A 25,205-nucleotide genomic window follows, 5' to 3' on the forward strand; every position below is an offset into this window, starting at 1 on the left:
GAACTAGCTCACCCAATTTTGAACTAATTCACCCAAAATAAAGACCAAATAAATTCTACAAGGCAACGTTTCTTTTATTTCTGTTATCTGAGAAAATAATATGCCAAATCTTTCCTCTTGGTATAACGTTATCCCTTCTGTTGCCACATAAGGGACTGCAATGTTAGGAAAATGTAACACTAAAAAACCCTCAAGCCACAAGGATAAAACAGCAATAAAAATGTCTTCTATAATAAGGATGGATACACTGTATTATTTTTACAACAAGCAGAGCTGGAATATAAGTGAATTGCAAAATTATGATTATGATAGCCTCTTTCAGAACTCCGTTCACTCTCTCAGATGCTTGGAAAATAAAAGCCTCAAGACCTCTGCTTCACACACAACTTAATGGTGAGACACATCAGTGCCATTACTTTTCCCATCACTGAGGTGGACAGAGAGATGCATCTGACATAAGCAAACAGGCAAAGCAAAGTGACATGAATAAGAATGCCTATTCCGTATTAATAAAACAATAATTTGAATCTGGACTAAAGAATAGCTGAAGGGGAAACAAACAAATTAAGTTTTGTGTGTGTTTGATATTAATTATTCCTTGGATATGAGTTAGCAGATGTCAATATGGAATATTTTTCCAAAGAGATGTTTGTCAATCTGTCAATAGTATTTTGCTTAAATGACAAGCAAACGCTTGTTAACATCAATTGATTTGATAAGTCTTTAGTCGTATCATCAATGACAGATTTCAAAAAAAGGATGTCAAGTGAGCTTTAGGGGGAAAAGGAGAACAAGATCAACAAACAGTTTTGGCCTTTAACTGCCTGTATTTCAGTGAGACTTTCTAATAGGAGTCAACTGTTAAGTTCAGGACTAGAGCCAGTCAGTGGTAAAACAAACCTGCTTAGAGCTTAGTTTGTTTTACTCATATTTCTGTAGTTTAGCTTCTGTTTGGGAGACAGAACAACAAAGGAAAGGGATTGTGTATAGCCAAAAGCCTGAGGAAAGTCTTTGTAGTACTTCATCTGGGTCACATCTCAAGTACATATTCCATTTATGTCAGTGTTAATAGGCAACTCCCCTACACCAGTAACCTATACAATATCTTTATTTTATCAGGAAGGCATGGGAGAAAAAGGTAGAGGATGTGACTTACTTCAGGTTGTACAGAAGATGCTCCTGGCCTTTGCCTAATTGTAGTCACTAAATACACCTCACCAAGAGCCTAGTCATTATGGGCTCTCGTATTCACTAGGGTCTTCAAAAACATGATTCAGCCAGCCCAACGTCTGAAACTTTATGTTGACTCTCTCTGCAATGTGTACAAAAAAGCTGAGAGAAAAACCCACAGGAATTTAGGAGTGTCAGATATGTGTGACAACTCTAGGCCAAAGGAGAGGGCTGAGATGGCAACCAAGCTCCAGTGCCTCGAACAGCAGATTTATTGACAAGACTGTTTTTCTCAGCTTTAGCCTTTTCAAAACCTTGTTGAATCCTACAGACAGTCACCAGACACTAAATATAACAGTCCAGGACTTCAGCATGAATAGAAACGAGCACCTCTTGAGCTTGGTGAGGATGTGAGAGTACTCAAAGATGAGGACTTCAGTGAGGATGGCTGAAACAGCACTTCATGCAGGGAATAGGCAGGCATCACTCAGAACCTCTGAAATATTGAAGGAAACAACCTCTTCTACTTGACTGTGGGACAGAGGAGCAATGAAGCTCCTGCAGTGCCTCCCAGCAGTTTGAACGCCCAGAATCGAGCCATATTCCCCTCTCCTGTTACTACCTGAAAAGAGGGAAGATGGTTCATTTTCTGCCAAAGCAGGCGCACAGCACAAACTCATAGAAACAAGACAGGTAGGAAGGAGGGGGCAGGGGGGAAAGTCTGGAATTTAGATAGTGAAAAGAAAGGAATTCAGAACCATTGCAATGACCTGTCTGACCTAGGAAGTATTGGATATGGCAGACTGCAAACAAGACCAGCAGAGTATGGAAAGGGTCACTGACTCCAGAGACAGCATTTCCATCCAAAAGTCAGTGGGTAACCTTTTGCAACAATTTTTTTTTTTTTTTTTTAAGAATTATAGACACTGACTACAGCCAGATTAAGCTAGCAGCAAACCAGCCAAGATCTTAATTTTTCTCAAAAACAATATCCCCTGCTTCACTAAATCAAATCATGGCATACCTGTAGTTTTTTGCTTTAATACAAAATAGACATTTTAAAATCAACTAAAGAGAGAGAAAGACATCTATTTCAAAGTGCAGTTAAACATTTCCTTCTGGAAGATTTCTTCTCTTGCAATGTCCTTAACACTACCAGTGCCACATTTCAGCATAAGTAAAAGTGCTGCTCCATATTACAGGCCTCCAGACTTTTTTTTTTTTGTTCGCTTGTTTGTGTAGTCTTCCTCAGAGGCTCAATGCTGTTTGGAGACAATTAACTATCCCTCAAGTTCCCAGAAGCAAATTTTTATCTTCTCAAACAAGGTAGGAAACAGGTTAAAGGTTACAGAGAAATAACTAACCAGATACAAACTGTGAATGCTGCATTAGCCACAACGACTCTTAGGACTGAAAGCCTACTATTAGTTAAGAAAAGAGAGGATTCATTCAATTATCTTACTTTGTATTAGTGAGTTAATGGACATGGTGTATGAGGAGAGGAAATAACAGACATTTACTATCTTTTTTGAACCGAATGAAATAGAACATTAAATACTTCTTTTTTAATAGCTATTAAATTATATTAATATTCAACTGCAGAGCAGTAAGAAAAACAAGTGCTTTGATATCAGGCTGATATAACTGCCAGGCTGCCACAGTCTCCTTTATGTACTGGGATATCATCGTATTTTCCCTAATCCTAATTTAATCTCATACATACTCTTCAACACCCTTAAGAAAAGTTTTTCACCTGATGTCACGTGGAACTGAAACAGTATTGCTGATGGTCACAGTGACATAAAAGCAAAATCAGTCAAATTGAAAGGGTTGACAAGAAACAGTTCTGAAGTGACTCAAACCTGGCAAGCCTCTCAGGGATAAGAACTGAGTGATATGACTGGCAATGTGCAGGGCAAGGCTCAAAATAACTTAAAAATGGGTGACAGCATTAAATCTCAATAAAAACACAATGTCAGTGGCCAACAATGCTGTCACTTATGTACATGCATCCAAGTTTGCTATGGATGACAATCCCTGAAGCACCCTCTTCTCCCTGCACCACAAAAGAACAGAGTTTAGTGGGACTGTAAGCAGTCATCCTCCCTTTTTTTTTTCCTGGAGTGCAATAAAGAGAACAGGAAAAAGAGAAATGCAGTGTAGCTGTTCTGCGATTCTTCCTGTGAACGGAGAGAATATCAGAAAATGCATTCAAAAGGAAGAGAAGAGGCAACAAATTAATGAAGAATGAGTTGTGTTGCATTTAGGCTAAAGCCTTCTGCATCTTCAGCCAAAGTCATGAGTGGCACAGCCATAGCTGTGCATAGACACAAGCATAAATGACTATTTCAGGTCCTTTCCACGCTACCTTTTACTTTGCCCTACTGTCTCAATTAGCATAGCTCCACTAGCCCTGGTGTAAGCAGCTAGTAGCAGTAATATATAAGCAGTAATATATAAGCAGAATATATAACAGAAGGATGCATTTACAAGTCAAATGTTGGGCATGCAGGTGTTATATAGCTGAGAACTATTGAAATGCCTTTTTTGTTTTAAAATTGTTTAAACTCAGTAAGTTTCATCACCAAAATAATACCTGCTGTTTGTGCTGTAGCAGACAGAAAAAACTATTTAGCCTAGTGATAATCATCAGCTAAGTTGTGCATCTAAGACTTTACTGTACTTGCTTCTCCACCACTAACACAAGTTTCAGAACTAAATTACATCTCAGCCAAACCTTGATCATCATACAAAGCTCACACTGTAGAACTCACAACACGCACAAACAAATCTTCCTGTAATGTCCTGAGAACAGCTAAAACTCACAGAAATGAAGACAAACATAACAACTAGCATCAGAAATGAAGGAAACTATCAGATTTTCTAGCACAAATCTCAAGTCCTATTCTTCTTCCTTCTGCCCCAGGCAAGATATCTTGCTTCTCTACTTCTCCAGGTCTGTGCTCTTCAGGCATGTTAATGACTTGAAGCTTATAAAATCACTAAGTAGAAGATGACAACCAGTTCTCTTCCTGCGGGTCTGGGTAAGAACATAACCTAGACTTCTACAAACAAAAGGTCAGCACGACCCAGGTCTATGGGAGTGCAAAAAGATCCAGGAAGAATGTTTTAAATATTGCAGATGACTCTCTCCAGGTACAGTTGAGCTGTCAAGATACTACATGCCTTAAAATAACGCAAGGAGAGTTACAACTGCAAAGATCTTACAATATGAAGTTGACCTTTGCTTATTTTGTACTGTAAATTTTCTTCCAGATTTTGCCTTGAAATTTTGCTGCAAACAATATCCACATCTATTTGAAAAGTCACAACATTTCATCAATTTGCTGCTGCACAGGGTATACAATTACAGTGACACAATTTTCACAGGAAGGTGGTATTTAGAGGAGCTAATATCACAGACACAATGAACATGAGGGAAATGGATGAAGGAGCAAAAAAAGAGAGATAAAGAAGAAAAAGCCAGATCCACAAAAAGAAGGAAAATATTGAAATTGGGACTTCAGCAGAGATGCTTAGGTGCAGGAGATGGAAAAGATTATCAAAGCCCTTGGACAGATTTTCATCTGTAAAAAAAGTCTACAGCAACTTAAGTTTTGGCTACACACAAAAACATATCTGCATTGGCAGGGATGGCCAGCTGGCACCGCTCCAATGCCTACGCCTGATCAATATTCTCTCAGTAGATACTCTACTTCTGTCTGCAAAGGGGACCAATGACCTCAGCATGCTAACATGCATCTCTAGAAATAACTTCTACTCAATACACACAGACTAATATCTTCTCCTGTTGTTCAAAAAGAAAAGAGCAACTGCACCTCCATCTGCAAAAGGAAGTGTTAGAATGTACCAGGCTACAATTCCAGCCTGTGAATGTTAATTAAACACAGACTATCCTGCAGTGCAGAATCAGTTATTTTAGAAACTTCAAGCTTAAAGGACTACAAATCAGCCTTTAGAATTAGCTATTTGCTTAATTCCCATTTTCCTTCTCACTCCACTGTGGCACTACACTGTTAGGAATGATATTTTAAGTAACTCAATCACCTCACAAACTCCACCGGAGCAGCTAGATGTTCAAAGTTCAGCACTGCAATGCCCAGCATTACCACATCTGTATTTCTGTGCTGAACTGCCTTGAGAAAGTACCCATTCAAGACTGACCAGCAAACCTGAGTGTGGATCAGGAACAGAAAAATCAGTCCAGTGGCTCACAGTGAAATAATTTCCTGTCCCCAGAGCACCCCTTCAGTAACTCATCCTCGGTGTTCACGCCATTATCTGTATTTTTCAGCATACTGTTCACAGTCCTGTAACACAGCTGTATTGCTGCACTGGGAAGTTTCTGCTCCAAACCTAACTTTTTTTTACCTTTGGATCAGCAGTCAGCAGCTTGAATGCTTGATATACTTGTGCTTCTTTCACACCTCCACCGAGATCCAAGAAGTTGGCTGGCTTTCCACCATTCAACGATATTATATCACATGTTGCCATTGCAAGTCCAGCTCCATTGACTGTAATTGTAAACATCAAGTGCTTATATTTCACATAAACGTATGTGAGATTTGTGAAAAGTCTTAAAACGTATCAGCACAACCACATAACACAGCTCAAAATGATACATAAATATCTATTTCTAAATAGGTCAGTACCTATTCAAGGATATCCACTGCAAAAATAATTCAAAATCTGGTGCATACACACCAATATTCAGGTTTCTTTATGACTGTATCAATTTTAGGACTTAGAAGTGCACCTTAAGATTGTAGGAGCACTGGAATGATAATTGTGGAGATGCACAAACTGATTTAAAAAAAAGACACGCACACAAACTTCTGGGAATAACGATCACATCACAGGATGTGAAGGACAAAATGACTCCTTCAGCTCCCCTCCCATCATTCCGATAGCAGTAGATGATGCTTTGTATTACTGTAAAGCAGACAACTAAATTTTGGGGACAGATATCAGATGCTCCTGCAACTGCCTTTTATTTTGCGTTTTCACCAGTCTAGAAGCATTCCCATGGGCATGAACATCCTTTAAACTAGGAAAAGTAAATGAGAATTGTTTGTCCCCAGTAAGTTGCTCCTGCTGGACAAAGTAAGGGTTCTGTGTCACCTGTAATTCAACAGTGATATCTACGACTAAAAAATACTGTAGCATTGACAATTACTGTTTGGGTTTTGGGGGGGGGTTGGGGTTGGTTTGTTTGTTTCTTTAAATTGGGATTAAAGTCTCACTGTCACTTACTAAATCAAATGCAACACATTATCAGTATCTTCTAGATCTGTGGTTAGACTACACATCTAAACAACGTAAATGTTGGACATTTTCTTACCGAGCTGAGACAAAATGACTAATTCAATTAGATGCATAATAAAATGTTGTACTGGATAAAAGAATTTGTACAAAATGAAAATTCTTTCGAGCATGCCTGACTTTTTTACTTATCTCTTCTAAACACAAGAGTAATTTCTGTTCTCCAGAAACTTCAGGAAAATAAAGCACTGGTATTTTCCTTTTAACAATTAAGCAGCTTCTTTAGCAGCTTTCCTTAAAGGGAAATGGAGTTCAATATTCAATTGTAAGTGGGAATACCATGTTTTTACACACATGCTTTTGCAGTGTCTTTTAAATAACACAGTCTCATTTTTGAAAGTTAATGATGGAATTTTGATGACTTTTCTTGCTTTGTCTTAATTACTGGAAAGACCAATTGCATCAACTTAAAAATTCAGAATGTAGAAACCCCACAGGCCTCTCCCTTAGCCTGCCTTCTCTCTGACACCACATGTGCCCTGCCTGTCTGCGGCACCTTTCATCACAGTTTTTACACAATTTTAGTTTCATTCCTGCAAGAACTCGTGGAAGGACGGACAACCTCAGCAAAATAAACTGAAATACTGTCAAGGGTGGATTGAATGTCAGAATGTAAACAAAGTCTATACACTGAACAAGTATGAATTTGTCTTCAAATGTCTTTTGGATTTATTTGTTCTTACCAAAGCAAGCAATATTTCCATCCAGTCCTATATATTTTAAGTCATATTTGGCAGCTTCATTCTCTATAGGCTCATTTTCAGACTTGTCATCCATGGCAAATATTTCTTTTTGCCTAAATTCTGCATTGTCATCAAAGTTTATCTTGGCATCAAAACAAACAACTAAAGAAAAAACAAAACAAAACAAAACCACAACATATAGTCATTTAGAGAGATTACACTTAGTCAGAGCTTCTGAAATATTACAACTTCTACAGCAGGGAGGGGGAGAAGGTTGCTTAGGGACTGATGCCACTTCCAGCATATGATCAGCTGAAGTTCTACCATTGAGTCCGGTAGAGAGGGTAAGTTTTCCTTAAATCCTATATTGAGAAAAGGTACAGCAAGCAGCTCCATACTACAGTCACATGCGCTTGTCACAGGATGATCTCCTGTGTTTGCTTTAAACAAAATTCGTATAAGTTATGAAAGCAGTTTTTATGAGTTGGACAGGAGGTCCGTAGTAATTTTGTAATATTCTGAAAGTATGACAGATGTAACAGATTAGCAATCCAAAACAATGTTTGGTAAGACTCATTCGTTTATAGTTGACCAGCACAAAATGCTTTTCTTAATCATATTTTTAATTTGTAATGTTATTAGCTATACACACATTATTTCCTTAAATATCTGAATTAAAACAACTTTAAGCCAATGTAGGTTTAAAATGATCAAAAGATGACTTTAAAATAAAGACAATTTTAAAAATAAATACAAAACTTCTCATCAAAGTCAACACCTGCTAAGTAGCTAAACCTGACTATATTAAATAATAGATACAAAAGAATAGGTAGTAGACATAATATTCACATAAAACTACCAGTAACAGAAATGCACGTAGACTGAACTGGTTATTTGCCTATTGACTGACATTATTTCTATGGGTTTGCACAGGCAAATACTTCGTTAGATTAAAATGTTTTAAGTAAATGTAAGACTACATACTCATCATTTCACTATTTAAGCAATTTGAGTTGTACTATATCCAGATTATAATTACTGACAAGTATAATTGATTTCTCCATGCAAACCAGTCAGATTTAAGTGCCTTTAAATGCTGCCATCGAGAAGAATCTAATAGTTTTGCTTTCTGCTGTGTTTTGGTTCATATTGCCATTGAAACACATGCATGGTATGTGTGCATGTGCTCATGAGCATTGTACATATCTCTGCACTAGAGGTCAATTACAATTAAAAAGACAATATTTAGTCTTTGACATAGATACTCATCAACTAAAATAGCTAATCACACAATCTTTTTTGGTGGACAAGTACCAGTCTCTCTAACAAATTATGTAATTGTCTAACCTAATAGAAAATATCTAAGCAAACAGCAAACAAAACATTTACAGAAACGGGAGCATCTCAACTGTGTGTCTTGATTTGCATTGGATTTTCTTGGCTTGGTTTTCTGATGTTGCTGGGGTTTTTTGTTGTTTTGTTTTGTTTTTTAATACATTTGGTTTGCAACCAGTACCAGATTAAATTAAAACAGGATCAAATTTCATTTCAGTAACCGCGGTTTCAGAAAACTATTCATGAGTGTTTGTGTATAATAAATCTCTCTTGGAAGAGTCTAGATCTCACCCGCTCGACCATCATGTGGGAATCTGCCAAAAAGAGAAATGTCTGAAGTTCATAATATGCTTCTACTGCACTACAGCTGATTTAATTTTTTTTAACAATGAACTAAGACCCATACCATTTTTCTTCTTCAAGCCTTTAGTTTCTTAAATTGGTAAAACAACTCAAGGCTAGAGTAAAACTGCAGTTTCAGAGCTCTGTATACCTTAGACATGAACATGCTCAATGTCACATTAATAAAATCTCATTTCTACAGAACATTCATCTTTAACAAAGGACATGCTGTACAAAGTAGCAGGAAAAACACCTATTAATATTTATCAAACCATTTTCACCATCAAAAGCACATTGTTACATGCATGATAGATTATACAAATGAATTTTTCTTCTAAACAAATATCAAAGACCCAACACTTATATTCATGAAGTACTTCTGTTGTTTTTGCTAGCAATGTAGGATTTTTGTCATCTGCCAATTCAACAGCTTACACTGAGAGCAAACAAAACAAAAAAACCCAAAGAAATTGGCAGTTACAGACTTCTGACCCAATAGTGCTAACAAAGAATTTCCTACAAAATTAAACAAAAGGAAATACATACGACTAAGTATTTTCTAATGGAAATTAACCCAAAACACAGCAAGAAATAAATCCATCTTAACTGTTACTTTGACAGGAGTAATAGTCTTCTTACAGAGACATATTTTATCATTAGAAATAACTCCATTAAGCTACTCAAATGTTCTTCCATTTGTTTTGTCTTTATTCTTCTTTAAGACATTTCAGATGGAGAAACTGCTAGTAAAAAAGAAATAAGCACAGGAAGACTTCTGTGTATGTCTGCTAGTAAGATGGCTTTCACAGCTTGAAACTCACTCTGTTTCTGCTCCTCAGCTTCCTGGATGTGAAACACATGGGGAAAAAAAAACCTTGGAGAAAACAGCATTAAAACTCCTACCCTCCCTCAAATTAAGCCCTCCTCACTAAATACGTACAGCCATTCCAGAAAAGCTGAGTTAATAACTTAGCCAAATCCGTTCATTTTCTCATCTCACAGAACTCCAGCAAGGATGCAAAGTTAGTACCACACGGTTCTTTCGGACCTTTTAGGACCACCAGTTTTGTTTCCTCTCATTTCCAACTGCCCTCTCCTTCACTTGTCCCTACTTGTCTAGCGATCTCCCCTCTGTTGGTACCCAGCCAAATACATCTTGAGCACTGTAACGATGCCCCTATTCTGCTACCCAACAGTGCTGTGTCTGCCTTTGTCTACACACACATTTACAGCGTTTGCTCACTAACACCCAAGACATACTTAAAGGTCTTCCCTTCAGGATTACATGGCTGAGATGATGTAGTACTGAACTGGAGATTTTGTCCTTTGCTTTGCCAAAATAACAGAATAATAAAGTGCTTCAATACTAGTCATCTGAGTTAGTTTTGAACCAGCAAGTGTGAATACTAAAACACCCTAGTCCTGGCACAAATAGTTCACCTCAAGCTCACTTCTCTGCCTGACAGACGGCAAGTGTCACGGATGTCCCAATTTCTACCATCTGACTGAGCAAAAGGACTACTGGGTACCTTCCACACTGCCCTGCAGTGTTAAGGTATCTTGGTCAATTATTCTACTACAAAAAATATTGCAACTTTTGAGGAAGGAAATTTTGGTTTTACAGTATTGGTGGTCCTGAACTCCCAAAATAAACCTGGTAAGTACATCAGTCACAGCAGACAAACATACCAATGAATCTGTTTTGAAGTGAACATCGTAATCCTCAGGAAAGTTCCGGCAGTTTTTGTTGCACCTATTTTAAAGTTCCCATTCATCTTCAGAAGGTCAAAAGTGTCATGTATTGCACACTGCTAGAACTTGAAAAAATCCAGACCATTCATTTTACAAGGCCCTATTTCTTAGTTCTGCTTTAACTTCACTGTGCAGCACAAAATGAAAATGTCCTTCTCACCTCATTCCCAACTGGTTATAATGAGGCCAATGGATCTACTTAGACGTCGGGGAAAAACCAACAGTCTATTGGGTTCTGAAGGCAAATTTTCCATTTCCATTTAAAATACAGCCTACAATAGAACTACATGGGTCAACAGCAGGGCTTTTTGTTTCTCTTCCCCAGTACACACTTCACAAACTGCATAAGAACCAATGGAGCTACAGTAGTTGCTTAAGAACTTGACTTACATTTATTAAGCCGAATGAGGTTTACAATGCAGAAAATATTGATTCAATGTACACGTTATTATGGTACTTCAAAGGAGCTGGAAATCTGAGCACACAATGCTGTGAAAGATTCTCAAATAAAAAGAGTTAAAGCATTATTTTCATGGGGTAAACTATCCAGAGAGCTAAAGGATTTTGGTGGCAAGAGCACCAAAACAACCCCAACCAAGCAGGAATTGGAAAAAAGATCTGTCCTTAAAGCAGAATTCATACATTTAAGTCATAAATATGTTCTTCTACCTTAGCTTAACCTGAAAACAGCTCATTATGACAAAAACAACAAAAAAAAGAGGACACATTCGATCATTTTTATCATTGTCTCATTTAATAGACAAGATACTCCCTTTATGCATTTGTTTTTAAAATGTCACTTTACAATAGGGCATTTTACTGTCCCAGGGCCTATTTTTATAACAAAGAGCACTATCTTTTAAGATGTGTTAACCAAACAGGGTGTGGCTGCATTTATTTTACATCTTTTAGAGCTTTTCAGAGTTCGTTACCAGCAGAACTTTCCCTTTAAGCTGTGGACAATTCTCTGCCAATTATTTTGCATTTGATTTTTAATAAAAAGGTTGGTCAATTGGAAGAGACTGCATAGTTTCTAGCCCCAGTTCAGCTTCTGAATTCCTAACAAACTGAGCCAGAAATATGGATTTTTAGTGAAAAGCTGTTTATTTTACAAACTAGCTGTGGGCACATAAAAAGTATTGTTAAAATGCTATTTCTTTCTACTGGTACTGACTCTATGAGGAACTCATATTCTTAACTGACATAGGCAGTGATCTCTTTCCAAAAGTTTCCAGAACAGCAATTAAGCATCCACATTCTTAATGTCTGTTAAAATGGGTAAAAGCTTTCTCTTTCCATTTTCTAATTTCCACTTTAATCTGTAGGTATATTTTACAAAGTTGGTAAAAAGTTGAAGTTGTCTTTCTTGACAAACATTGATAAAGGCTACTCAAAAAAACACCCACCAGCACTTCCCAATGACAAAGGCCTCTCTCCAATCACAAAATGATACTGTAGGTAGGGCCTCTACTAGGAATTCACTAGTGCTTGTGAGCACTTTGACACTGAAGCCTCAGCTAGCTCTCCCTGAGCTCCACAACCTCTCATATTTATCCATTTAAATCAAAGACAAGAAATAAAAAGGGAGGGGGCATGAATACAATAAAATATTGGCATTAGGAATGAATGCATGGGTAAAAATGCTCTGCCATCAGATGAAACAGCAAGGTGATAACTATGAACCACCTGGATCAGCACTACTCTGTTTCAATATACCACAGGCACCTTCAGTTCCTCCTCTCGTCGCCTTTGTCCAAATTAGTTGGACAAAAAAATGACAAATGGAAGGAAAGTTTTCAGCTGGAAAACCAACTACTAGAATTATGTGAAAGCTAACCCAGCTCCTTATTTTTACCCTGTACCTTCTTAGCCCTGTATCCATGGTGGAAGCAGATTGATAACCCTTGTTCTTCCCAAAGGATGTAGCTAAGTGTCAGTTCCAGCCAGAATTTTTCCTGTGCTCTAGTAGGCTGCAGAGACATCCACTTATAATTTTAAGTTACCCATATGTTTACAAATGTAAAATAATGTTTCTTTCTGCACAATCTTAGTAATTCTAGCAGCATTAACAACAAAAAAAAAACCCTAACCAATAAAACTTCAAACCAAAACCAAGAAAAACCCGACTTCATACAAAGAGCAGAAGAGCAGAAAATGTTGCTGTTTCTCATCAAGCATAACATGTAGAAGCCAATACTTCCAGTATTTGGATGAAATAACAAAAGGTATTGAAATGTAAAATCTGCCATGGGAATATTTATGAATGTTGCTTAAATTACATTACAAAATGAAATTAATGCAAAGCTGCTGCTACAGCCTTCTATGCAATTTAATTTATAGTTTGCATAAATAAAGAATTATAATGCATTCATTTGTTTCCTTCAATTTCTTACCTTGCCCTTCTGGAGTTTCACCAAAGGGATTCACTTCAACTTGAGTGGCATCAATTTTCAAGAAAAGATTATACAGCTTCTTAATTTGATCTGCTGCCTAAATTTGATCAAGCGATTTACAATTACCACACAGAAAAATAAAATTTAATGTTTTCAAGGCAAAGGTAAAACACTATTGATTATTTTTAATGCATTAAATTGCACACTAGCTCTGGATAATTACTGCTTTTATTTCTGCTTTCTTAATCATATTTACATAGTATCTAAAATAGCTATAATGTAGCATTATGATACTGCATAACATTTAGTAAATGTGCATTTAAATACTACACGAACTGGAAATTTTCTACAAAGTAAACAGCGTGATTACTATGACAATTTCAATTTGAAAAGTGACTAACAGTTCATAGTGACATATTCTCTGGTATGCTGAGGTCAAAGTTGCATTCATGTTAATCAGTCTAAATTCAGAAACCATAAAGCAGTATGTGCACGTAAGTGACTTTAGAAAAAAATACACTTCTCCTTCCTACATCAATCTGAAATGTTTTCTTGAAAAAATTATGTCAGAAGCATGCTTGTTTACTCTTTACAAATACTCTTACTTGTTCCTTGTTGTTTCTCACCATCTATCTCTGTGAGTGCTTCTGCGGCCAAAAGTATTGTGACTGATTACTAACTTCCAAGTCTTTTGTTCTTATATAATTCTTAAATTAATAGAACAACTTAAACAGCAGCAACATGGACGTGCATTTAAAAAATCCCTTTGGTTCATTACACACTGATAACCCATTAGCTGAAATAAGTCTGCAGATGAAGAAGTGCAGTAATAAAGAACCATTCAAATTTGTTCCTTCATTACCGATCAGTTAACTGAAGTACACAAACTAAAAATATTTGGGATCTCTCCCAATAAGCAAAGTGAATGAGAATAAAAAATCAGAAGTCAGCTTTCTCCCACAAGGCCATTCATAAGAAAGAAAACATTACAAATAGGAAGACTCAACCTGCACTTCATCAGGAAGAACATGGTGAGGGATGTTCCTACCGCCCTCTACTCAGAGCTGACACAGCTGCACCTGGAATGCTGTGTCCAGTTTTGGGACCAACACATCAAGACTCTTTTTGAAGAGTTACAGCTTGGAAGCAACATACAAATTGCTTATGGAGTCTTTTCCCTGATCAAAAAGTCATCAGCTGAAGTATTCTCAGTGGTTTTGACTTTAAAAAAAAATTATCAGTTATAAATCTGCACCCAGCAAGGCAGCAGTTTGCTCGACGTGAACGCTCCGGTTGGCAAACTATCCTAATACTACGTGGGCAAGGCTATCAGCAGTGATGCTAGGAAGTCCCACCGTGTAACCCCACATTGATTCTGGGCAAACTGAGAAGCTGTTGTTTTCCTAGCACACTGCTGAAATTTTCATAGATCACCAGAATTGCTTAACTTTTATTAAGGGCTGCTCTATCTTTCAGCACCTCTCTGAACCAGGCAGCTTAATGTCAACATTTCTCTTTCTCAAGGTCTACAAGTAGTGAGCCTCTTCAAGGCAAAGCATAAAATCCTAATCTAGAAACAGTGAATGTATAAGTAAATACTAGGATTTGTCTGAATAAAAACTATGTCCCTATGCTTCAGTAATTTCCTCTGAGTTGATAGCATAAGGAAAGAAAAGCATTCACTGCAGCATTACTTAAATGTATTGTTAAAAAGTCCATATATTGCTGTTAATTATTAAGTACCAGAACTCTTCAAGGGTTGAAAGGTTCTACATAATCATTCCTCCTCATTAGATATACAGCTAAATCTTCAAATGTGTGTTAATCAACTTAATGATTACGCATTTGTTAATTGCACAGTTGGGATAGAAAATAATTAAAACTGCTGAATTAAAAATAATGGAGTTCTACAAAAATGACAGTTTGATACTACGGAAAAAAACCACGCAAAAGTAGCTTAAACAAGCTTTCACTTCTCTGCAAAATGATTCATAAAAGCAAAATATCTTGCATATTTGTGTACAATATGGAATTCCAATATATATAGAAAAGAGATACACAAGCTGGCAGCTCTTTGGTTTTGAGTTGAAGATAGAGGGAAAAAAAAAAAAAGGCTCCAATTACACAAAGAGATACACTTTTACTTCTTCCCATATTCAGGGCCAAATTTTCAAAAAAAAATCTCCACCCAAGTAATTCACTGAGCTCCAATGGAATCCCAATGAAATCAAAAGAATCCCACACAGTGTAACAGAATGCTGTCATCAATTCCTTCAAAGACCAGGGGCTTTCACTTTGGAACAGTAAGGACCTTATTCAAATTGCTAAAGCCTGATGACAATTATGTAGGTGCAATTTAGTATTTAAAATGTCAAAATGGTCCTGATCTAATGGACACTTAGCCTTTCATGTTTATTTGGAAAGCATTTATTGTATAGCTGGGCTAAAAAGTCTTTAGTAAAAAATGAGGGAGTAGAGTCAAGTTACCTGCTGTTGCAAAGGTCCTTTGAATCCCAAATTTTTTGCCATCTGCAATGCCTGATGATCCTTTATGCCTTCAAAAATATCTATTTCCTCCTGTAACAATAACATGCATACATATAACTAAATATTCAATCTGAATGGAGATTTATAGCTTCAAAAGGAAAACACTTAGTATACATTTGCAAATTAGTAATTAAAGCATGGCTGTTTGCCAAAGCTCTCTGAGACTGAGGCTATAGCAGCTGCCTATAGGGTATGTTATAATTACCACACCAACTATGAAACAGCCCTTCCAAAAAATATATAATTCTTCAGGGTGGCATGCTGACAAGACAATGTGACACCAGTTTTCACTTTTAATTACTGTACAGATGGCGTTGACGAATATTTAGTCTGTTAATTCTTATGACATCTTCTGGAATATTTTCAAGTCAATGGGTGTCACTGCCCAGTAACACTGTGAAGTTTATATAATTTAAAAATGCACATTAAATATTTTTACAATTTAAAAAATAATTATACTTGATTGTACCCATTTTTTTCCCAGATGAATAGCTTGTCTACTCATTATCATGCCACAGTAACATAAAAAAAATATTTAAATGTAGTCATTGTTAAGAAAGCAATTACAACAGTTGTATTTCAGATGTAAAAGTCATCCAGGTACAAAGAAATAATTAACAACTCTGTCAATTAGAAAAAAACAACCACAGAAACAATGATCGTATTGGTACTAACCCACTTGTGAAAAAAATGTGTACCTTCCTGAACGTGAAAATCACTGATAAAACATTTCAGTTAAGTCTAATATATAACAGCCAGATTTAAGTTCTTTTTCTAATCAAGCTGGAGACAGAAACACTAACATAATCAGATGTTAAACGTGCTTCATTCATTCATCTACTAGATGACAGGTCTGATCCCCTATCTGGTGAAACACATTTTTGTGGTTTGTATTGTCTTCTTTCCATACATGGAAGAAGGAAAAATGGAAAGAGAAAGGGGGGTGTGTGGAAATTATATTATTTCGGATACCTAACAAGGAAAATTTTAATGTAAAATATTATTTTAATACCTTAAAGATAAGTTCAGGGCTAGTAACTGCAACTTCTTCTATGTCAACACCACCCTGTGGACTGCCAACCATAACAGGTCCATTGCAGGCTCTGTCCATCAAAATTGCAAAGTATGTTTCCCTGGAAATATTCAGTGCTTCTGCAACCATCACCTAAAAATAAATATTGAGAAAGAAAAAAAAGACAGAAAAAATTCTGACTGGTACATCTAGCTGGTGAAGCAGAGAACATTGTGGCTCATGTTTTCTGCATTGCCTTAAAATGCAGCAGTTTGACACTTGCTAGCCTGAAAAGAAACGTTTGTTTCACTGCTTTTTTCAAGATACCACAGCCCAGTGATCTTTTTCCCAAGCAATCCTCTCTCCCTAAGAAAGAGACTCCTCTGATGCTGCTGTCCTCACTGGGGCATGTAACGACCAGTATAAACAGGAACATCTAATTCTTGGAGTTTTTCCAAGAAGAGAATCTCAATTGCTGCTGTTTCCATAAAGGGGACCTCCATATCACCTTTTTATTCCCAACAGGCACTTTAACATGCTACCCCCAGAAGAAGATGAGTCACAAGGGACTACAGTTTGCAAATCACACTGATGTAAGAGAGGGTACGTTGCCTTTCAGAAGCATCATGTCAGTAGTGCCGTTCCTCACCACTAAAGCCTCAGGTTTATCTCTCTGACAGAAGACCATCCTACACTTATAATCTCAGTGCTGAATTCTTGCCCTGCTGAAGTATTTCCTACGGAAACAGGTTTGCAGATAATTCTGCCATCCGGTTTTTTACTTTCAGTTTAGAGATACAAGCATATGTGCGACCTTCAAATACTAGCACAACCTAGAAACACAGAAATTTATTGTTCTAAAGAGCTACTAATTTCTATTTATTACTATAAACTACAGAACACTTTCTTACCAGTATCTTATGGATAGTTCAGCACTCAACAAAAAAGATTATTCAAATCCTACATGTTCAGAATCTAGAAGTACTCACATTAAAATTGGGGGGAAAATAGCCCATATAAATTCTTTGTTACATTTTTTTCTCTCCTCCCAAAACCATGCCAAAGTCAAAGTTCTTTCCATTACGGTATTACAGTAACTTCATTTTCATCTGAACTGTCAATTTTTGCAACACTTCAACAATAGCTATTGAAGCAATTTCAGAGATTAAGTAGTTTTACACTTGGCAAAGGCCTCACAGAACTATGCTTTGATGCAAGAACACTAAATTCCCCCAAAATGTTCTTCATTTTAAGAAGAAAAAAAATCTGCCTATGATCATTACTAATTTTTCCTTGTGATCATAACAGGTGCCATAATCTCAGGTGCAAAGACTGTAGTTCTGCTCTGCACTACAGTTTTGCTTTTCAACCTGGAAGTTGAGCAGCCTCCTCTGCAATTTAATTAGCACTATAGCTTCTCCTTACAACAATCAACTATATTCTTCCTTAGCAGAGCTACTCTTTCCTGTCTTTCAATGGAAGTAGTGGAAATAGGAAAATCACTTCCCTAAGACTAATATAATTAAGAAGGATTCAGTATCAATGTCTTTTGAACATGGTCTGTTTACAAAGTGACGGTTTGGAGCAATGATTGTAGACAAAGATCATCACTCTGAATGAAACATAAGGTGAAATTCATTCTATCAGTCAGCAATTCAAACTCTTCAGATGCAAGAGGCATGTATACATGTGCAGTCTTAAAACTCTGCCTACCCGGCAAGATGTATTCCATCAAATAAATATTCCTGGGCTTTTTATAGTTCAAGGACTATGAACAAGCAAGATGCACTATACTCTTACCCAAGTCACTTTTTTGACATTCTATTCCGGAGTCAGTAAGAGAGAAGGTATGTACCTTCTGCCTGGCTGTACATCTTAACAGAACAGAAAAAAAACTAAGAGACAAGCAATTAAATAAAGCCCTCTGTGCTCAGAATGGAAGGAAAGATGCTATTTCTTTATGGGTTTGGGGTTTTTTTTGACTTGGAAGAAATTTGCTGTATAGTAATTTTGTTTCCTTCTACTTCTAACTTGCTTTATTCATAGAACATAGGGTGATGTCAAGGAATAGTTCAAATAAGTAACTGCTCAAAAGCTACAGAAATCTAGGGTGAAGGAGACAACTAAGAATGTAGAAAACTACTGTACTACTTCAAAGCATCTGCCTATTTTAGGCTACTATAAAGGGAAGCTAAAAGCCAACTTCAGAAACATAGCTCAGCTACCTGCCAAGGTTTGACAAATTAACAAGCAAAGATATTGCAAGCATCACTCATTTGCGACTATTAGTCTTTTTACCTGCATGCATGTTTTCACCTTCTTACATATTCTGCATCAACGTATCTGAAAAATGTGAGTTAATTGCTTTAGACATAGGTCAAATAAAACCAACTAGTCCTACTGGACCTTGTGTGAGCTGTTCACACAGTTTCCACGGTGCTCAGGATCAGGGCCAGACTTAGGATGGGAATCCACTCAACGACTCTTGAGAAATACATTTGCAAGCACAGCAGGTGGAACTTACATTATTAAATCAGGTATCTTCAACTGCTATTTCCAACCCAAGTGATTGTCCTCACTATTGCTAATTAACCATGTCAACATTATCAAATACATCTCTGTCTTAATTCACAAAACTATTGAGAGTCCAGCTACTTTGTAGTAGGCAAGCTGACTGTAGAGTAAGAATTGTCAGACTGTGCAACATCTCTTATTTCTCCCAACAAAACCCAGTTACTTGCCTTCACCATCCTCCCTGTTTGATGCAGAGCAAAACCAGGGAAATTGGTGTTCAAGGTCTTTAAGTTTTTTATGTTAAATTCTACCTATCATTCACCTGACAAATCTAACACAAACACATTAATGAAGAGTTAAGAGTACTGAAATTGAATCTACAGACTATTGACTCTTCTCACATTTTGTCTGTTTTGCTTATGATAAAGAATGTGAAGCATCATTATCTGTTTACCCCATCAGGTTTATATTTAAAATGTCCTGAGGAAAAATCAGTTTTCTTTAAAACTTCCTGACAGCTTCAAGTTTTCCTTCATAAAAACAACTCATAACCTGAAGTTTAACTCACACATCTGATTTCATGAGGGTAACTATAACAGCTCTTTTATACAGAATCAAATATTCAAAATGTTAATTCTGTTATTGCTTGGAGAGAAAACACAGGTTGCAAATTCTCAGGTTGTCATGATAAGAGAAGAATGTCTTCTCAGATAACCAGGCTCTCCAAATTCCAAGCTGCCATAAGAGGATTCTATGTAAACTCACAAAATAGCTTCCAAGTTACAAAGGAACTGAGGAGACTGCTATTTATCTAAGAATAACATTTAAATCATGCTTTAAATTGTGCAGTAGGTGCACAAGCTGAGAAAGCAAGCTGAAAACTCCATTTTCTGTTCCATAATTACTCTAATTCTAGAAAATTTGTATCTTTTATTTCTTTCTTAAAAATACATGTAAAAGACCTCCACTCTTTGACTTGACACTAGCTTATTGATCGCCTCACAGAAAGTGACTTAATAACTATTTTCCTTCTGAAAATATATTAACAAAATTTTTTAAAACATGAGTTCACTCAAACTTTCCAAAACACCAAGAAGTTTTAAAAACCAAAACCCTACAAACGTGCCTTTTTTTTAAATTCCTGAACTGTGATTTTCTTTAAGTGCATGTACACACACATATTCTTATGCACACATGCAGGGAAAGCATATGCCTTGAAACAGAACAAAAATGCCAGCTATTAAGTCTCAACTTCCCACTGCTCCTAGCAAGCTTGATGAGTCTGCCTGGCATTTTCTGTGCACTGCATTAAATTATATCCTAGACATGGTTAAACTTAAAATTTTTATCATGTTACTGTAGTCTACCCCTTGATGAAAATTTCAGTGTTTGACATTGCAGTCCTTACACTACAAACCAGAATGCTTCAACTCCTTTAACTACTTTGAAGATCCCTGAGTGAGCTAACTTTGGAAAACATAAACACTTTTAAAAGACCTTAGTTTTTCTGGGAAATGGTCTTTTAATGACCTAGATGCATAATTTTAAACATGCTTTCTTCACTATCTAATAAGCAATGGTGAAAACATTAGCATACCATTGGCCAAACTGTTATATAATTAATTTAAAACAGGGTGTATGCTCTTACCATAAATTAGCAAGAATGAAGATCTCGACACCAAAAATATAAAACATACTACTAGTGTTACATGTGTGCGTGATGAAGATATAAATTGGCTTAGGGTTTTTAAAAACCAACTCTATATTCAGAATGGAAGTCTGTGACAATAGATGATCAGCTTCTCCCAATGAAAAGCATCACAATGGTTTACCATATATTAATGTTCAAATACCTGCAAGCTGTGTCCTGAAAAGCTTCCATGTAACTCTATAGCAAAGGAAAAATGCAGAGTCTATCAAGGCTGTATACTTTCCTCTACCACCAAAACAAATATCCGAAGTTCAGTAGTGCAAACTTCACCTTAAACTTCACATATGCCCTAGCTGCTTACTCTTCGCACATTGTTTTTCATACAAGCAAGGTGTGGACGAGGAGGAAAGCAATTACAAGTTAAGTCTTCTATAGCTATTCTATACATGGTACAAAAGTCATCTTAATATAAATCCTCTGAATAATCCATTTCAAAAACTCCAACACCCATACATTTCTTTCATTTATATCAATTTCAAAGAAAATCAAAGTTTCTTTTTCAGAACTATCTAAATCAATGAACAGACTTGCACTCACACAAAAGAGTGAAATTTCCTGTATTGATATATTCAAAATAAGGCAACTAGGGCAAAATAATAAACCCAAAGAATTTATAAAAGAAAGCTGCTTTCACAATACAAACTTTTCAAAGCAGAGTGCCTTAATAGGAGAAATGTATATCCTTTTTTAATATTCTTAGTATTATCATGATCTCTGACAGACATGCCTTAATGGTAATACTGGTCCTTCTTTTTAATATCTAGTATTTCTTTCTACAAAACAACGATGAGGAGTGATGCTAATCTGCTCTCCTTGCTCCCCAAGAGAAGAACCACCTGATCACCTTCCTCCAGTCCTCATTAAACAGTACCTTTCCAAACAGGTGTTCCCCTTTTATGCTAATATACCAAGCTGTTCACAATATATTAAAAGTGAACTGCAGCTCTTTTCAGCTCATGCCAAATTATCTCCTGGCATCAAACAGAGTGTGGCTCTTGACTACGTACCTGTATGAAGATCCTTGCTCAGTAACACAAAGCAAGAGATAAAAATATATAGAGTAGATAGGCAAGGATTTCCTCACTTAGAGAATTTTGCTAATGTAAAGGAGAATCTTGCTGAAGGGCTATCTACATTTCTCTTATTTAGGCCAATTATTTAGAGCAATACATTTATGCTGAAGTGAATCTTGGCACCCTGCAGCATGCACCATCCTAGGTAAGTGAATGACCACATACTAGCTGAGCCACTACCATGACCTCATTTTACTCCGTATCCGCAAGAAGTTAGGAAGAATCTACTTTTAGGCACCTTTTTTTAAACTGAGATCATTCTTATGCAAATCTTTCGATACATAAAGGGGGCTTATAAAAAAGATGAGGACAAACTTTTTAACACGGCCTGTTGCGGTAGGGCAAGGGTAATGGTTTTAATGTGAAAGAGGGTAGATTCAGACTACATGTAAGGAAGAAATTTTTTATGATGAGGGTAGTGAATCACTGGAACAGGTTGCCCAAAAAGGTAGTAGATGTCCCATCCCCAAAAACATTCAAGGCCAGATTGGACGGGGCTCTGAGCAATCTGATCTACTTGAAGATGTCTCTGCTCATTGCAGGAGGCTTGGACTAGGTGATTTTTAAAGGCCCCTTCCAGCCCAAACCATCCTATGATTCTATGAAATTCATCTGTCACCATCTTTAATAACAGTTTCCCAAAGCTGAGGGTGAATGAAATATGGATAATATTATTAGTACAGGTGATCAAATATATATTACTCCTCTAAGCAAACTGTTCATAAACATGTACTGTTAATGCTATATACAGTTATGCTAGCATTTAGTACGTATTTGATGAAGGATGGACTGATGACAAAGGATTCCCTTCAACACAGGTAGCAGAAATGAATTTATTTTTTCACCAGTAGGTATGCTGAAATTGATAGACAAAATACATACAAACAAAGAAAGAAAAAGTAACTTTTTTTTTTTTCTTCCATCAACTAGATGAAATTAATCAGGCATTGGAGAAGGAGTGAAAAAAAATAATCTACGTGATACATCCCAGCATATTAATGCAAAATTGCAGCTGAACATAGTTCTTAACTTTGAAGAGGCAAAAATCTTACCTTTTTAACTGTCACACCATCCTTTGGAGTCTGCTTTGTTGACAGATTGTACCCAATCATCTGTTTAGCAAGCTGTTCAACAATCTTAGGGCTATAAACAAAGGAAAAAGGTTAGTTTTTTGAAGGGTATTAAAAGAAGCAGTCACATCGCTATTGTAAACAGCTTAAATATTACAACATAAGTAATTTATTTATAGTTTCTCAGTTTTAAAGACTTACTCTTTAGTTAGATGAACTCCTCCTTTCAATCCACTATTGAAAATACCTTTTCCTCTCCCTCCAGCCAGAATCTGTGCCTTCAGAACAATTTCCTTTGCCTCTATAAAAGAGAAAACACATTGATATTCTATTGTGTGTTATTTATTGAGCTTCTTAGTGTAAGTATAGAAAATATTTCCAGGTTAGACTCTTTAAAAACAAGGAGAAGCTCTCCATAGCTAGTGAGCAATGAAACAAGAGTCAATTCAGCATTTTTTATAAAACAACCTTGCAGAAAAGACCAAAACCATGCCATTAATGCTACATGGCGTGCACATCAAACCACATAGCCAGCATAGAGTATGACAGCTTACACTCTGGCATTGTTTTTAAAACATGCATCAGATCATGTTTTGTCTTGAACGAACAACAAAGAAATGGTCATGAAGGAAAACAAATTTCATTCCTTGCTCTAAACCCATGTAAGCGTGTCCTAAAATGTCCTAAAAGAATAAATCTCTACCTCCAAAGGGCAGATAAGTGTACCGCAAGGGCAGTAGTTGTGAAAACATATTTATTTGTTTCTGAAGCATCAGTTGAATCTTTGGCAAACAGAGTGCAACAGTACCTTAGTAAAAAGAAAGTGCAGCAGGACAGTGACAAAAGCAATTGCACCACGACCTGTGTTCCAAACAGAAGGCAGTCCTGACATCCTTACGGAATAAAACAGGGGAGAAAATGGGAACAGAAAAAAAATACAAACAAAAACATAACTCATGATCTCTGCAGCTCCATATACACCACAGCAGCTTCTTGAATCATAAAGACCTGCCAGGTGCCTGTGAGAAGTTTACTGAGTACTGTCACTTTGCACATTTATCGTAATACTGCCAGGTATTTTGCAAAGTCTGAGATCCCAATATTAAAGATATCATTAAGCATGCCTAGAAAAGGCTAACGCTGTCACCCTTTTCTGAAGTCTGTGGAGACCTCTGGTTTCAGTGATGTTTGGACTAGGTCACACCCTGAATCACAATATTCTATGCAAGTATGCAAGAAAGCATGAGAATTTGTTGCTAAATTGACAAATTTCCTGTTTAAGTGGCACAGAGGATATGGATACTTTCATTCAAACAAACATAGGCTTTCTATCTAGGCTTGTATTACATAAAAACATTTTACAGATGATTAAATATAAGTTTGGAGGCATGGCAATTTTTGGTGCAGACCAGCTCTGACACAGCCTCATTTCAAAGTTCCATTATAATAAATTTCAGCAACTAGAAAAAACACTGGAACTTAGGATAGAATAAATATTATGAAATACATATTCTATTTCCTGAATTAAGACATAAATGCATTTTTAACACAGCTGTTGGAGGTACTGTACTAAGAGATGCCTGATTTCCAAGCTTCTCAAAGCAAAATCCCTCCTCATGTTTATCCATTTAGTAACATCTGACATGTATCATTCTGAACCGTAGAAACACTCTCCTTGAAAATGCTTCATGCATTCCAATATATTCATATTCTGGGCTCCCTATTATTCATGTCAGTGCAAGGCAGATAACAAGGAAATTTAAATGCAACAAAAAGTTTTATATCACGTGTTTCCTAAGCATACAAATTATTAAGATGAATTAAAACTCTAAATTACTTTCCAACCTGCATCAGCAAACTCTAAAATCACAATAGCTACTGTCATAAAGAATCTAATATAATATTGTTAAAAGATGCTACAAGCATTTAATTAGATCAGTTTTAGGTGGCAACCATCCCAGCAAGGTGAGTTTTGACTGTCAAGTGATATGTGGTATCAATTAGTGATTGATCATTACCCTCACTGCTAACCAGCACACTACATCAGTGCTGATCATTTCTTTGGCTACAACAAATGAAGTTAGAGAAATGAATTAATGTGGACATTCTGATAACCCATTAGAGGACTATCAAGGCTGTACAATAACTTCAGAGAAATAACTATCAAAACATAAATAAACAGACTAGAAAGTAGTATAACCTTGTAAAGATTAGACCTGAAGAACTAATCAATACAGCAGCTCAGCAGAGCACAGTACAG

The 25,205-nt window shown here is 36.5% G+C and overlaps 1 protein-coding gene across 1 annotated transcript in view; it reads right to left on the reverse strand.

Moving 5' to 3' along the window:
- Positions 1–25,205, reverse strand: part of SUCLG2 (succinate-CoA ligase GDP-forming subunit beta) — a 139,710-nt gene that overhangs the window by 52,627 nt on the left and 61,878 nt on the right. Inside the window, exons 3-9 of the mRNA XM_074914568.1 lie at positions 23,147–23,246; positions 22,928–23,018; positions 16,578–16,730; positions 15,506–15,595; positions 13,019–13,115; positions 7,197–7,358; positions 5,563–5,705 (exon numbers count right to left, since the gene is read on the reverse strand). Coding sequence (XP_074770669.1) covers positions 5,563–5,705; positions 7,197–7,358; positions 13,019–13,115; positions 15,506–15,595; positions 16,578–16,730; positions 22,928–23,018; positions 23,147–23,246 — 836 coding nt within the window. The remainder of the gene's footprint in view (positions 1–5,562; positions 5,706–7,196; positions 7,359–13,018; positions 13,116–15,505; positions 15,596–16,577; positions 16,731–22,927; positions 23,019–23,146; positions 23,247–25,205) is intronic.

This window comes from Athene noctua, chromosome 10 (genome assembly GCF_965140245.1).
Source record: "Athene noctua chromosome 10, bAthNoc1.hap1.1, whole genome shotgun sequence".
Taxonomy (NCBI): Eukaryota; Metazoa; Chordata; class Aves; order Strigiformes; family Strigidae; genus Athene; species Athene noctua.